General features: G+C 40.7%; 2 protein-coding genes and 1 long non-coding RNA gene across 7 annotated transcripts in view; 1 reads left to right on the forward strand and 2 right to left on the reverse strand.

Moving 5' to 3' along the window:
• Positions 1 to 6,553, reverse strand: part of LOC144901993 (uncharacterized) — a 27,312-nt gene extending 20,759 nt beyond the window's left edge. Inside the window, exon 1 of the long non-coding RNA XR_013630206.1 lies at positions 6,088 to 6,553. This is a non-coding gene — a long non-coding RNA (uncharacterized LOC144901993). The remainder of the gene's footprint in view (positions 1 to 6,087) is intronic.
• tmem106c (transmembrane protein 106C) lies at positions 5,743 to 8,846 on the forward strand. Its single transcript, XM_058085705.2, has 8 exons — positions 5,743 to 6,004; positions 6,094 to 6,372; positions 6,844 to 6,907; positions 6,996 to 7,155; positions 7,232 to 7,372; positions 7,450 to 7,499; positions 7,730 to 7,783; positions 7,897 to 8,846. The coding sequence occupies exons 2-8, from the start codon at positions 6,156 to 6,158 to the stop codon at positions 8,030 to 8,032; spliced, it is 822 nt and encodes a 273-aa protein (XP_057941688.2). The 5' UTR covers positions 5,743 to 6,004; positions 6,094 to 6,155; the 3' UTR covers positions 8,033 to 8,846.
• Positions 8,563 to 13,781, reverse strand: part of tns2a (tensin 2a) — a 36,073-nt gene continuing 30,854 nt past the window's right edge. For 4 of the 5 annotated variants that reach the window (XM_058085702.2, XM_058085701.2, XM_078798196.1 and 1 more), the window contains 9 exons: positions 12,716 to 13,761; positions 12,478 to 12,609; positions 11,895 to 11,990; positions 11,578 to 11,655; positions 11,433 to 11,510; positions 11,167 to 11,335; positions 10,312 to 10,380; positions 10,030 to 10,059; positions 8,563 to 9,874 (listed from right to left, as the gene is read on the reverse strand). In XM_058085702.2, coding sequence (XP_057941685.2) covers positions 9,736 to 9,874; positions 10,030 to 10,059; positions 10,312 to 10,380; positions 11,167 to 11,335; positions 11,433 to 11,510; positions 11,578 to 11,655; positions 11,895 to 11,990; positions 12,478 to 12,609; positions 12,716 to 13,761 — 1,837 coding nt within the window. In that variant the 3' untranslated portion in view covers positions 8,563 to 9,735. The remainder of the gene's footprint in view (positions 9,875 to 10,029; positions 10,060 to 10,311; positions 10,381 to 11,166; positions 11,336 to 11,432; positions 11,511 to 11,577; positions 11,656 to 11,894; positions 11,991 to 12,477; positions 12,610 to 12,715; positions 13,762 to 13,781) is intronic. The other variant, XM_078798195.1, reaches the window with a different exon arrangement.

Below are 13,781 nucleotides of genomic sequence, written 5' to 3' on the forward strand. Positions count from 1 at the left end.
CAGGATTATAATTCATGTCCTGCGTGCCAATAAATATCATCACGGTTTGGTCAAGCAGGAAGTAGAGGCTTGGCTGACTTATTTGGCAACTGATTAGCGATATGACCAAAAAAGGTCTCTGCTGCTACCGGGGAGCTTGGCTTTATCTCCGTTGGAAGCAAGGGTGAACATTGTGACGTAATAAAGTGAACTTAGGTGACCTTTCTAAGTGAGCTACATGATGACAGCTGAATGTGTAATGATTAACCAATGGGGACGAAACACTGTAAAATGTTGTTTAATCAGCGCCGGCAAACATTTATGAACCTCGATGAGGACTGATGGAGAGATAAAAGCAAGGTCAGCGATTATTTCCTGTGGTCAACGTCCTCACGGAATGAGGAGCTCCGTTCAGTAGACGGGTGATGAATCTGAAAGTTAAAGGACCAAAGTGTTGGCACGATACCGAGCGAGTCTTATGTAAGCGTGCTACGTCCTTCTTTGGTCTGCAGGGTCAGCCGTTGGGAGTCTATGTAAGGGAGACTCCTTATGATCTCATGATGAAGACATCATTTGTTTGTGTGTGTTTTTCCTCTCCTGACTAATCTGGTTTGTCTCTCGGGAAGTGTCCCCCTCCTACCGACCGCCAGCCATATCTTCCACTGCCTCGGTTTAGTTATCTTCCTTATATGAACAGACAGGAGAGGCCCATACCATTGTGCATCATTCAAGGGGGGGGAGAGGATGTGTGTAAAAGCCAATAACCTCATATTTTGATTACTTCGAAGAGGTCATGTATAAGAGACGTTGTGTTTAATGGCAACTCAACCTCACGTATGATGTAACCTCTGATGTGTGGTCCATTTAAAGGCAATGAGCGGTGTTCATTTGATTGGTTAAGATTATACTTGTGGGGGGAATGGGCGTGGGTGCGCCGTGCTGCGCCTGACGAAAATTGCAAAGAGCGCCGGCCACTCTACACAATTAGAGCCCGATATGTCAATCAAGCTAAAAAATAGTCTTAATACTTGAATCACACTTTAAACCAGGGGTCTCAAACATGCGGCCCGTGGGCCAAATGTGGCCCGCAGGACACTAGTTTGAGGCCCCCGCCTTGATATGAAAGTTTAATGTTAGTGTGGCCCGCGCAAGTTTGATATGGATGCTGTATGGTATCATGTACCCAGAAAAAAATATTACGTTTGATTAATGTTCATGTTAAAGGTTAATAGTTATCCTCCCTATCCGTGTGGAAGTGGTAAGTTTTTGGCTATTTAAGTTTAAAGGAAATAACTTGAAGGCTACCATTTAGGTCGCTAGCTCTCTAGTTTGCGAGTTAGCATGTGTCTCAAGACCCTGCAGTTGCGCAATATGTTGTAAATAAAAAGAGTATAAATGTGACTATAGTCGTGTTTTGTCATGTCTACAGGGCTCTAATAATGCTTTGTTAATTTTAATCAGAAAAAAAATAATTTGTCTACCCACCAACTATATGTGGTTTCTTAATTTTTTATTATTTGCCGTTTTATTGTTATTATTATATTTATTTATTTATTACTGATTGATTGATTTTCTTTATTCTTGATTTGTTTATTTATTTTTCATCTCATTTTGTGTAGAAAAATAAAAAGTAAGATATTTGAGAACAGTGGAATGTTTTTTAATGCTTTTATTGTAGAAAATCGAAACCAAAGCAAAGTTTGTTCATTTTTCTGTTTTTAACAAATTCGTTTTTTGGGTTTTTTTTTTTGTAAACCTGATGCGGCCCAGTCTCGCCCAGACCCTAGCTCCAGTGGCCCCCAAGTAAATTGACTTTGAGACCCCTGCTTTAAACTGTTATTATAAGCAATGAGGGGTTGTGTTCACGGGCATCGCTAATAATATTTTTTTTCAGTGTCATTTCCAACATAGGCCATGACCCTATGCTGAGGAGTTCAGTTATCTGGGAGGGGCTCAGAGTAGAGCCGCTTCTCCTTCACATCGAGAGGAGTCAGTTGAGGTGGCTCGGGCATCTAGTCCGGATGGCTCCCGGACGCCTCCGTGGTGAGGTGTTCTGGGCATGCCCAGCCGGGAAAAGGCCCCAAGGCAGACCTAGGACACGCTGGAGGGATTACAGCTGGCCTGGGAACGCCCTGGAGTCCTCCCGGTGGAGCTGGAGGAGGTGGCCGGGGACCGGGAATTCTGGGCTTCCCTACTGAGATTGCGGCCCCCGCCACCCGGACCCGGATAAAGGGAGGAAAATGGATGGATGGATTTCCAACATAATGAAATAAAATTAAGTCTTATCAGTTTAAACAAGAAATGTCTTGTGTTCAGTTTACAGTCTGTCAGACGATTCTTAACTCCCGACATTGACCCTTGCAGCTTTTATCACATGAACGGTGAAAACAAACGAATATTTGTCCAACGCTAACACACACACAGTCTGATGTAAACCCCACGGGGACAATCCACCCAAACAACTAGATCATGTCAGGCCAAGCTTCAGCTGACGTCACTTGTCGAGTCTCTTTGCACCCAACTCAGGTGGGTGTTGCTAAATCGGATTACATTACACGCGGACGCTTAGACAAAAGTAGTGACCGAATCAAACAGGAATGTTTGGGAATTGAGTCCACAATAATGTTCATCCTTGCAGTTTCCTTCCATCTATGACACCATAATGCCAAAATCTTAACTGGGATTACACTAGAGCAGGGGTCTCAAACTCAATTTACTTGGGGGCCACTGGAGCTGGGGTCTGGGTGAGACTGGGCCGCATCAGGTTTTTCCAAAAAAAAACAATGCATTTATTAAAAAAAATATATATTTTAAAAAACTCAAATTTTCTACAATAAAAGCTCTGATAAAACATTCCACTGTCCTCAAATGTCTTACTTTTTATTTTTCTACACAAAATAAGATGAAAAATAAATAAACAAATCAAGAATAAAGAAAATCAATCAATCAGTAAGAAATAAATAAATATAATAATAATAATAAAACGGCAAATAATAAAAACTTAAGAAACCACAAATTATTTTTTTCAGATTAGAATGAACAAAGCATTATTAGAGTCCTGTAGACATGACAAAACACGACTATAGTCACATTTATACTCTTTTTATTTACAACATATTGCGCAACTGCAGGGTCTTGAGACACATGCTAACTCGCAAACTAGAGAGCTAGCGACCTAAACGGTAGCCTTCAAGTTATTTCCTTTAAACTTAAATAGCCAAAAACTTACCACTTCCACACGGATAGGGAGGATAACCATTAACAGTTATTTAACCTTTAACATGAACATTAATCAAACGTAATAATTTTTTTCTGGGTACATGATACCATACAGCATCCAAATCAAACTTGCGCGGGCCTCAAACTAGTATCCTGCGGACCACATTTGGCCCACGGGCCGCATGTTTGAGACCCCTGCATTACAGGTAATGCAGTCTTTAAGTCAAATTTAGAAAATGTACAATTACATGCAAATGTACCAGATAATGCAAAACAAGTGTAATTCAGGAGCAGAAAATAAACCGTAACTGACATTTTCTTTGGAGTTGGACAGTCGACTGGAAGATCTCATGGGAGACGTTTGACTGCCAAGAATGTGGGAAAAAAATGTCCGGGGGGGGGGGGGGGGGAGTAGAAAGACAGAAAGGAGGAGGAAGGTGGGAGAGGTCGAGTCTTTTCGAAAGCACCGTGATAAGAAAAGCTGATATGGCAGCTGTTCATTAAAGTTGGTTGACTGTGCTCTCGCTTCATGTGCTTCACGTGGAGCGGAATGAATGAAAAGGCCAACAAAGCTCTGTGGGACATTATGGAATTGTCTGTCTAAGCAACAAGGGGACATTTTGGAAAGATATACGTCTTCATTTCTTAGTTAATATCATGCCTCGGTCATAACGTCACAGTGTGTGTGTAAGATTCCCGGCTGTAAACCCCTGCAAATGTACCTGATTATTCATTAAAGGTTCTAGAAGTACTAACTGGTTCTGAATGTTTGCTAACAGGCTGCACACAATGACCGTCTTTCACTGCTGCGGTTCGATGAATCCAAATTTCCAAAGAGCTGCCATGAAAGCACACACAGGAAGCACACGCTCAAATATTTGCAAACATCTGTATGCTTCTTTTTTTTAGTGGGACCAGTCGATGGCAGCACCGGTAGAACATCTCAACACAGTATTATTACATCCTCGTCATATAATATGCTGGAAAAAAATAACTGAGATGTGATGACAGTAGCCTTGTCACCGATACAGTTTAATCTGTTTTAATCGTTTGTTTTGAATTTAGCCTCAGTTCAGTACTCAGGAAATAATGACTAACCACTGTGGAATATCTTACACAAACATTGCCAACAGTCTTCTATGTCTTTTCCTTTCCACGCTATACAGTGGTATAAAAAAGTATCTGAACCTTTTGGAATTTCTCACATTTCTGCATAAAATTACCATCAAATGTGATCTGATCTTTGTCAAAAATCACACAGATGAAAAAAACAGTGTCTGCTTTAACTACAACCACCCAAACATTTGTAGGGTTTCATATTTTAATGAGGATAGCATGCAAATAATGACAGACATGGGGAGGAATAAATAACTGAACTGGTGTATGTTTTATAGTGGGCACAGCAGCTTTAAGCCACTCATCCGTGATTGGGCACACACCTGACTTCAATTGTTTGGTAAAAATTGGTTTCAATTGCTTTTTAAGTCTCCTTAGGCCGGGGGGTCAGTGATTTATTCCTCCCCCTTCTGCCATTGTTTGCATGCTATCCTCATTAAAATATGAAAACCTATAAATGTTTAGGCGGTTTTAGTTAAAGCAGACACTGTTTTTTCATCTGTGTGATTTTGACAAAAATCAGATTTTATGCCTGTGTTACAGTCAGACTGAAACATGAGTATTATAGTCATATCTGGTCATTATTAAGATGAAATTTAGTTTTTTTAATTTATTGTTTTACTTGTGTATAAGTCCCATCTACTGACAAGTGGACATTATTTCTCTACAGTCTTTACAAGCCTGACAAAGTTGGCCTTTAAGGCCACTAAATAACAAACGTGTGAAGGCCCAATGTTTGTCCAAAGCTATAAAACACTTTCTTGTACTTTCACACTCTCTCACACAAGTGGTTAGCATGCTGGGCACAGTCAGCAGATCGGAAAGAGATCAGGAAGGCCTGGGTTCGAATCTCTGCTGTATGGAGTTTGCATGTTCTCCCTTTGCATGTGTTTTCACCCCACATTCCAAAAACATGTTAGGTTTAATTGGTGACTCAAAATTGTCCGTAAGTATGAATGTGAGTATGAATGATTGTCACTGTGTGCCCTGTGATAGGCTGGCAACCAGTCCCCGCCTTGTCGCTGATAAAAACCAGTGGAAAAGTACTCACTAAACTTAAAAGTACACAAATACAGTGATGAAAGTTGGAAAAATTGCAGTATCTTTTTTTGCCCTGCCTATTTCTTTGCCTCTAGCGCCCTCTAGTGTTGTTTGGCGGAATGTCACAATCCCAACAGTACATAGTCTTTGCTTTAACCACAAGGTAGAAGTATTTTTTGTTAGCCCACGGCACATTCTAAAAATACAATTCAGTAGTATTCGGCAGTATTTTTTATAATTTCACAAGAAATATTAGGAGAATATTAAGTATTACGAGCAATTTATGGCTGAGCAGAACATGCCGAAGGATATGTTTACAATGCAATGTTTCTGGATTCTGCTCACCATCATGGCGGCCAAACCAGCGCATGAAATAATACGGAAGTGGATGCGGAGTTGGCGGTCCTGTTTTAAGAGTAGGCTAGTTAACATGCGCGTATTTAATGTAGCAATAAAAAAGCTAAAAAGCTAAAAAATAAAAAAAAAGAACACCGTATTGACTAGACTGAATACGTGTTTTCTCTCGTACTTAACTAGCACAAAAACGAGACTTCACAATTGATTCGTCAGCAAGTGAAAACAGCAATGGATTCCAGACACGCAAATGCCCTGAGGTCACATGAAGGCAACATAAGGCTAAACTCCTGAGGTAACATTCTGATTAATTTCCGAGTTAGTGGACAAGTTAAAAGTGACTATTATAATAATAAATATGTTTTTATCTTTACCCACCTGGAGCGGCAAAGTAGTCAACGGGACAAAGACGGTGGTCTGGGTGAAAGGCTCATAGCCCGGCCGCCATGGGGAGCGTGTTGTCTCGCAGCGGGAGCAGCCTGTCACTCTTGCCGGAGAGGTCGAGCTCCAGGCGGCGAGGCGACGAGAAAGACTCCGACGATGACGACTCCTTGGACGGGCTCGTCAGGCGGGAAGACATAGCCCAGTTCCCTTACGTGGAGTTTACCGGCAAGGACAGCATAACATGCCCGGCGTGTCAAGGGAGTGGACGGATACCCTCAGGTAAAAGTACTTGGAAGTTAATTACTATTAGCATGTAGCAAATGTCCAGCCTGTTAAAAAAATAATAAACTTAACTAATGTAGTTCAGGTTAAATTACTATTACTAAACAACGACCACCACATTGTCAAAATACAGTACTGTAATGTAAAAAAAAACACATTTCACTAAAACTATCCTTTATTACTCTTGTGCAAGAAACAGTTAAAATGTTTCAATTGTATTTGTTATTATTGGAAACAAGTTAATGAGTCATTTCTTCAGTAATGTCAACACATATGTGATTATGGCCATAATCACATCTGTTCTTTGTACCTTTGTACTCTTCTGTGATGATGTCATCCAAAAACTGAAACAAGCCAATGAAAAAGCAATTTTTAAGGTATATTTCCTAAGAAAATGTGAAATTGTATAACCTTTATGGTGTTGGAATGGCCATGTTTTGTGACCTAGTATCATCTCTTCCCAAACAGAGCAAGTCAATGAGCTGGTTGCATTGATCCCATATAGCGATCAAAGGCTGCGGCCTCAAAGAACGTAAGTCACCAATCAGCTCACCCAAATAAATTGTGTGTCTGTGCATTAATATTGTACCAAAAAAAAAACCTTGTCATGTCTTTCCTAGGAAACTCTACGTGGTTCTGTCGGTCATGTTGTGTTTCCTGGCCTCCGTGCTTGTGGCCTTCTTCCTCTTTCCCCGCTCAGTCATTGTGACGGATGACGGGATACGAGCGGTGACGGTGCACTTCGATCATGCTAACAACAAGGTCCAAATGAACATGACGGTACATACTTTTTTTTTCCTCTCCAGTGCTCCCCTTATTACTGTAATTTAATTTTACTTACCCCCACCTCCATCAGAGCACGCTCAACTTCAGCAACCCTAACTTCTTCTCGGTGCGAGTCCAGAGCATCACTTGTCAGGTGCTCTACATGAAGAAGGTGATCGGGACGCATCAAGTCAACGACGCGACTACCATCTTGCCACTCAGTCAGCGCCGGGTAAGTATCATTCGTCACTGGAGATATTATCTCATTATACCTATGTGCTTAATTTGTTGTTCTTTAATGTCGCACAGGTGGACTACACAGTCAGCGTGGAGATAGGCAGCAGTGCGCCGTACGTCTAGTAAGTGTCAAGCAAATAAAACGAAGTCCAATGAGAGCTTTAAGGTACTTACATGAATCTAATAAAGTAAAGGATGTCAATGTATGACATACTATTATGTTCCCACCTCCACATTTCATGGTATTGATGGTAGGAGCCTGTTTTAAACAGCTACATTTAAACAGTAGTAGGCAAAAGAGTGGCTCTAATCAAAAGTCTAATGTGTAATTTGTCCCCTTTGTCTCTATCAGTGCCTTCTGCACCATGCCCAGCATCAAGGTCCACAACATACTTGTTTTTATGCAGTAAGTATGGCTTTACATTCATGTTTTTAATTTCAGTTATTTGAAATTATCTTACAGTATTATGGAAAATCACGTGTTTGTGGCTCCTCCCCTTTGTCAACACACTTTTGCAGAACCTCCGTGAAAACCTCACACATGGTGCGAACATCCCAGAACAGCCTGGAAGCATATCGCTACATTGACTGCGGTTCCAACACCTCGTACCACCAGCATCAGCAGCATCCCGTCTCAGCCCACAGCCACCTTTAGCTGCCACAGCACGAGAACAGGATGGAGAGTCAAAAGCCGAAAGAAGGTCAGCTTTTGAATCTCATTAAAGCGATGTTAGGCTTTTAGTTTATTTTTTTAAAGATTTAGATAAACAGTTCTCACAGTTCTCTAACAAAGTACATGCATTCCAAAGATACGCTCTTTAAGGGAATATTTTTTTTGTGGGCCTTATTTAACACGGCACAGATTCCGGCTCCAGCATGTGTTGAGAATCCAGGACTGCAAATGTAGTATTTTTCGACAAAAGTGCCTTGGTATATACTGCTGTTTTGTTTACGTAGCTATATGAAAAGCACTTCTTGCACCATTTTGTTTTTACTGATGCACAAAGGCGATTTTATGTAGATTAAGTGAAGCTACACTCCTGCCTCATGAAGTGCATTTCAACTGTTTTGGATGGTATCTTTAAGCCATTAGCCTTGTCTTGTTTAGATTTATAGATTATTTTGTGCCCTTTGTAAAAAAACAAAACAAAAAACTATATATATATTTTTTGGGATTTTTTAAAATAATAATAAATGCCTGTGTGATTTCCTCCAAAGAAGCATTAAAGGAACTGTGAATAAACCTTGTTATAATATTCCATGACAATGACAATGTAATGTACCACATCATTATCACTTTATTCTATTCTTCTTTTTTTTTTTTTTGCATACAAAATAGCAGAATATCCTTTTTGAAGAAAACACTTTCCTTATTACTGTATGTCTCATACATGGTCCTATAGCTGCATGTGAAAATATATTACTACATAATACAGAGATCAACACGGAGGTAAATACAAAGACCACAATATATTATTGCTGTAATAAACATAGTGTTTTCTCACTAATATAAATGCGGAGCCGAGATACAAGAATGCGTTAAGTACAAAAATATAGCTGAATAGAAAGCTTATTAATTCATACAAAGAGTGCTTCATCTTTGGTTAAGTACATTTCTTTTGGCCGCTGTTTTGACTTAATAAGTCACTAAAATAACTGTACAATAACACTGTACGCCATTCCTCACGTCGCCTTTTTCCCCCCCATTCGTTTCACTTACGTTCCTTTTCAATTATGAGCGACACACATCTGAATACTTTCAAATCGCCTCCTACATATACACACACACACACACACACACTTGGTTAAAGGAAGTTAACATGACTGTTTTTCTCCATTTGTCGTCATGAACAGTGTATGAGTGGGGGGGATAAACAGGATTGTTGTTAATGCTCAAGATACACAAGTGGACTTGATAATGGAAACGCCCCCCCCCATCCACCCCCTCCTATCCACCCCTGCTGCATGGGTACTGCGAAACTAAACAACATAATAGTCTTTGGTCTTGTTTACTTCCTGTTATGATGTGTTAACAGTCTGTGATGCTACAAATGCACTAACTAGACTGATTATATAACCCTGTATCATCATCATCATCATCATCATCCTATGCAAGTGGAATCACAAAGCTGCTTCACTAAATGTATTGGTTCTACTGCATTTTTGATACTTAATGATATTTTAATCTGGAAGGAATGTTAAATGTTCTTTTGAATCATCTTCATGCTTTGTGTTACCATGGCGACATACTAGCCAAGCAGCTTTGTGATACGGGTCGGTAGAGGACGATGTGGCGCCTTTTAAAAAATGTAACATTCCTACTGTAACAAGGCAATCGTCACATAATCGCTGTGACATCTACCGCCGCTGCGACAACATGACCTTGTTGATGAAGTTCACGATGGCTGCGGCGGGTTGTTCAGGGTCCAGCTCGGCGAACAGGTGGCAGACGTTCTCCGCCAAGCTGCCGGGCTTCTTGGCGACAAAACCAAAAACTCTTTAATGGAGATGAGAGGGAGGAATGTTAGCACTTGGTGAATATGTCACATGATTATTTGTAGTAATTCATATTTTTGCCAGGCATACAGTCTTGATGCCATGCGACTGTTCTAATTATATCTACCACATGCCAACAAACAACAGAGCACTTACTTAACAGTGGTGTTGTCTGAGTTAGTCCACCTATTTCAAAGAGAAAGAAAGAGCAGGCTCAGGCAGCTGCAGCCAGCATGCTCTCTCACACACACACACACACACACACACACACAGATGCCGGTTCTCTCGCTATCATGCATCTCATACATCTAACAAACACAAACAACCATGCCAAGATCACAGCAACAGATGCAGCCAAGTGATCCGGGGGGGTGCTGATTTTAGGTTAGTTCAAGTTCCATCTGCAGTTACAGTCATGTGGGTGGTCTACTGTCGTACCTCCTGTCGTTGGGGTCAACGCTGCTGAAGGTGACACTGTTCACTGGGTAATGTCTGCGGAAGAAAACCCTAGAAGAAGACAAAGGAGGACATGACAGCAATTAGACCTTAACTAAGTGGGGGGCTCGACTGTACATATGACGTATATCTGGATCTATGAACTAAGGTAAAACGTTACATTTTGGCATCAATCTGACTCTACTTTATAACTACTATTAGTATTTTTATATTTTCTTTGACAACTTGTAATGTACAGTAATAATAAAATAATAGTGACAATTTTATAATAATAACATTTTATAATAATATTCTTATAATAATGATAATAATAACAATAATAATAATTATTAATAGTATTATTATAAAATAACCATTATCATGATTATGATTTAATAATAATAGTACTATTCTTAACAATAATGATAATAATAATAATAGTTATTATCATAATAATAATAATATAATATATTAACAATAATAGTTATTAGTATTATAATTATTATAATTATAATAATTATTATTGTTAAGAATAGTACTATAATTATCAAATAATAATAATATACTTTATAATAATTATTGTTAGTATTATCATTATTATTATCATTAAGAATATTATTATAACATAATAATAATGTATTACTCATATAGCCTGTAGTTATTTATTATATCTAGAAATGATGACTTGTAGGTTACTTCTTTTATATTGTGTACTGTGAATAGGAACAGCTCCCCCCCCCCACACACACACATCAACATCAATGCCTGATTCTTCCCCCAAAGTAAAAAAAATATATATTATTATTATTATTACTATTGTTATAATAATAATAATAACAACATTGTGATATGTGGTACCTGCGGTGGCTGTCCGTCAGTGTGATGCCCTGTGATGTCACCTTAAACTGGACTACTGTGGCAGTGGGGCGAGGGCTGCGGCCCAGTGTAGCATCTGTTGCCTTGGCGATGGCCTGAGGCCCAGTCAGAGACTCCGTTTCCACAGAGTTCAGGTAGAGGACGTTACAGGCTGAGGATTGACCATGAGTAGTAAAAATAAACGATGAGATGGCGGACCTCCAAGCCTATATGTCAGAGCTATGATAATGACTACAGAGTGGACTCACCTGCTCCTTGCTTGAGGAGGTCAGCAGCGGTGCTGATGTTACTCACAGGCTGAACCTCCTGCACATCCCCGATCAGATCTGACAAGATGGAGACCACTCAGACAAAAGTACACATAGTTTAACAAATAAGTTAAGGACTTCTGACCTTTTTCGAGGATCTTCAGTGCACAGGGCAAAGAGATGGGCGTGATGGAGTGCTGATAGACCAATGCAGACAGACTTCCTTTGAATGCACATAAACAATGTCAGAAACACTGGAAACAGCTTAGTAGGAACATTTTAAAGAGGAATTTTGCCCATCATTCACAATCCTTATGTGAAACATGCATTATAACACAAGAAAATGAGTTAATTTCAGCTAGCTCACAATGCTGTCATTGGGATACACATATTTCAACACCCTTCATTGGAGCATTGACAGTACGTTGGTGGTGGATGGGTATTACAAATACTAATGCTTACCAAAGTACGGCTCATTTTGACACCCTTTAATCTTCACTCCTCGAGGGCCTGTTTCAATGAGGAAGTGTCTCACCAAATGTTCCAGGGGGTCGCCCACTGTAGGAACGGAGAAATACGGTTAACGTGCGGGTATTATCACTCTGCGTAACTTAATGAGCTCTACTAAAAATTACATCAATTACATAATCCTGTCTTCTATACCACTATGTACATCTGTGCAATACTCTGTTTTTTTATTTTCAGTATAGTTACTCCAGACTCCATTCGCTGTGCAATATTAAGGCTCTAAGTGCAATATATTAAGTTCTAAGTGAAGTATTTCTATAATGCCTCATATTAACTCACTAGCAAAATCTCATAGTGTATAGACTGGTCATATATTTCATCTCATTTCGTATTATATGCAAACTTTATTTGTATATAACTGGGTAAAATTGTTGATTTGTTAATACTTGGGTTGTTTATATTGTTTATTTTTATTATATTGTGTATTTTGTACTGCTTAACTGATTCTGTACTCTTGTTGCTGTGCAATGCAAATTTTCCCCACTGAGGGACGAATAACTTATCTTGTTTTTTTTACCTTTGTTGCTATGGTTGTGGACGTTAGGAGGAGGTGTGGCCACCTTCAGTGCTAGCCCATACGCCCCCTGAAAGGAATTACTATCCCGAATCAGGAAGGTTCCAGGGTCTCTCCCCTTCAAAGCAGCAATTGCTACAGTCAAGAAAAAATAAAAAGTAAGAAAAATGTATGTTAGAACAGATTATTTATATCTCCTGTGGGAAGTGTTTCATTATAAAACATAATATCCTTTTTTTACCTTGTTCCCTGGAGATGCCAGGCTTGTACCAGAACCTCGAACTATCCTGGACAAACTTCACACTGACTCTATTCCCATCCTCAGGCTCCCCGATGATATCACTCTCAAGCGGTGCGATTTCCCCTACGGTGGGCGAGAAGGTAACGTGGTGCTGATGCTGAGTGTTGCCTGACGTGCTCATGGCTGGTTTTTCAGCTTCTGCCTCATCACTTGGTGGGCCAGGCGACACGGGTGGGTGTCTCTTCTCCGGCAGGGGTGGCTGAGGGTGAGGAAGTGGGATGGTGATGGTAGAGTAGCTGGAACTGGATGGTGGGTGGAGATGTAGTGGGTGAGCAGGGGAGTAATGGTGCTTCTTGTTGGTGTCCGTAGCAGGATTGTGCTCCATGCCGGGGTAGTGGTGGTGAGGGGTGGGTGTGGAATGGTGGTGGAGGTCAGAACCGCTCATCATCAGTTTCCGACCCAATGTAGCAAAACCAGGAACTGGGCTACTAGAAACAGGGGAGCCATCCATGCTACTGGATGCAGCTGGGACGGAAGATGATGTTGAAGTTGGAGATATGGGTGCACTTGGAGAATCGGGGGTGCTGGATATTTTGGGGGCGTCTGGGGGTGGAGAAGAACATCCATTGACTTGTGCGTTGGTGGTTTGAGTCTGGCTGGGAGGATGACACACTGCCTGTGTCGCAGAGGACGGCACAGCTGCAGCTTCTGATGGGTGAGTCTCCAGAGTGGGAGGTTGGGTGTGGTGGTCCGACGAAGGTGAGGCAACAGCGTTGGGTGTTGATGATGGCACCTCGTAGCAACAGTGCTGCTGTTGTGTTGTCGGGCACGGGACGGTTGGTGCTTTGCAGTGGTTGTGGGGTTCTGAGTGTGACGGTTTGTCTGCATGCGGCGATGATGACGAGTCAGTGCTGCTTATTAACGACGTTTCCGTCGACTGCTGGACGACATTATCAGAGGAATGGTGTCCATTCTGAGGTTGGGATGCGACGTAGTCACTGCTGATGACTGTTTTACGGATGTCGTGTTCTCTACCTGGACTGGGACTGCAATGGAGACGTGACTA

The sequence above is a fragment of the Doryrhamphus excisus genome, linkage group LG17 (assembly GCF_037039965.1).
Source record: "Doryrhamphus excisus strain RoL-2023G ecotype Guam linkage group LG17, RoL_Dexc_Guam_v1.1, whole genome shotgun sequence".
Taxonomy (NCBI): Eukaryota; Metazoa; Chordata; class Actinopteri; order Syngnathiformes; family Syngnathidae; genus Doryrhamphus; species Doryrhamphus excisus.

What these genes read in the sequence shown, in the direction of transcription:
- tmem106c (XM_058085705.2), top strand. Translation starts at nt 6,156, where the DNA reads ATGGGGAGCGTGTTGTCTCGCAGCGGGAGCAGCCTGTCACTCTTGCCG. An exon ending in GAGTGGACGGATACCCTCAG is followed by an intron (nt 6,373 to 6,843) that starts GTAAAAGTACTT and finishes CTTCCCAAACAG; the next exon opens with AGCAAGTCAATGAGCTGGTT. An exon ending in AACATACTTGTTTTTATGCA is followed by an intron (nt 7,784 to 7,896) that starts GTAAGTATGGCT and finishes ACACTTTTGCAG; the next exon opens with AACCTCCGTGAAAACCTCAC.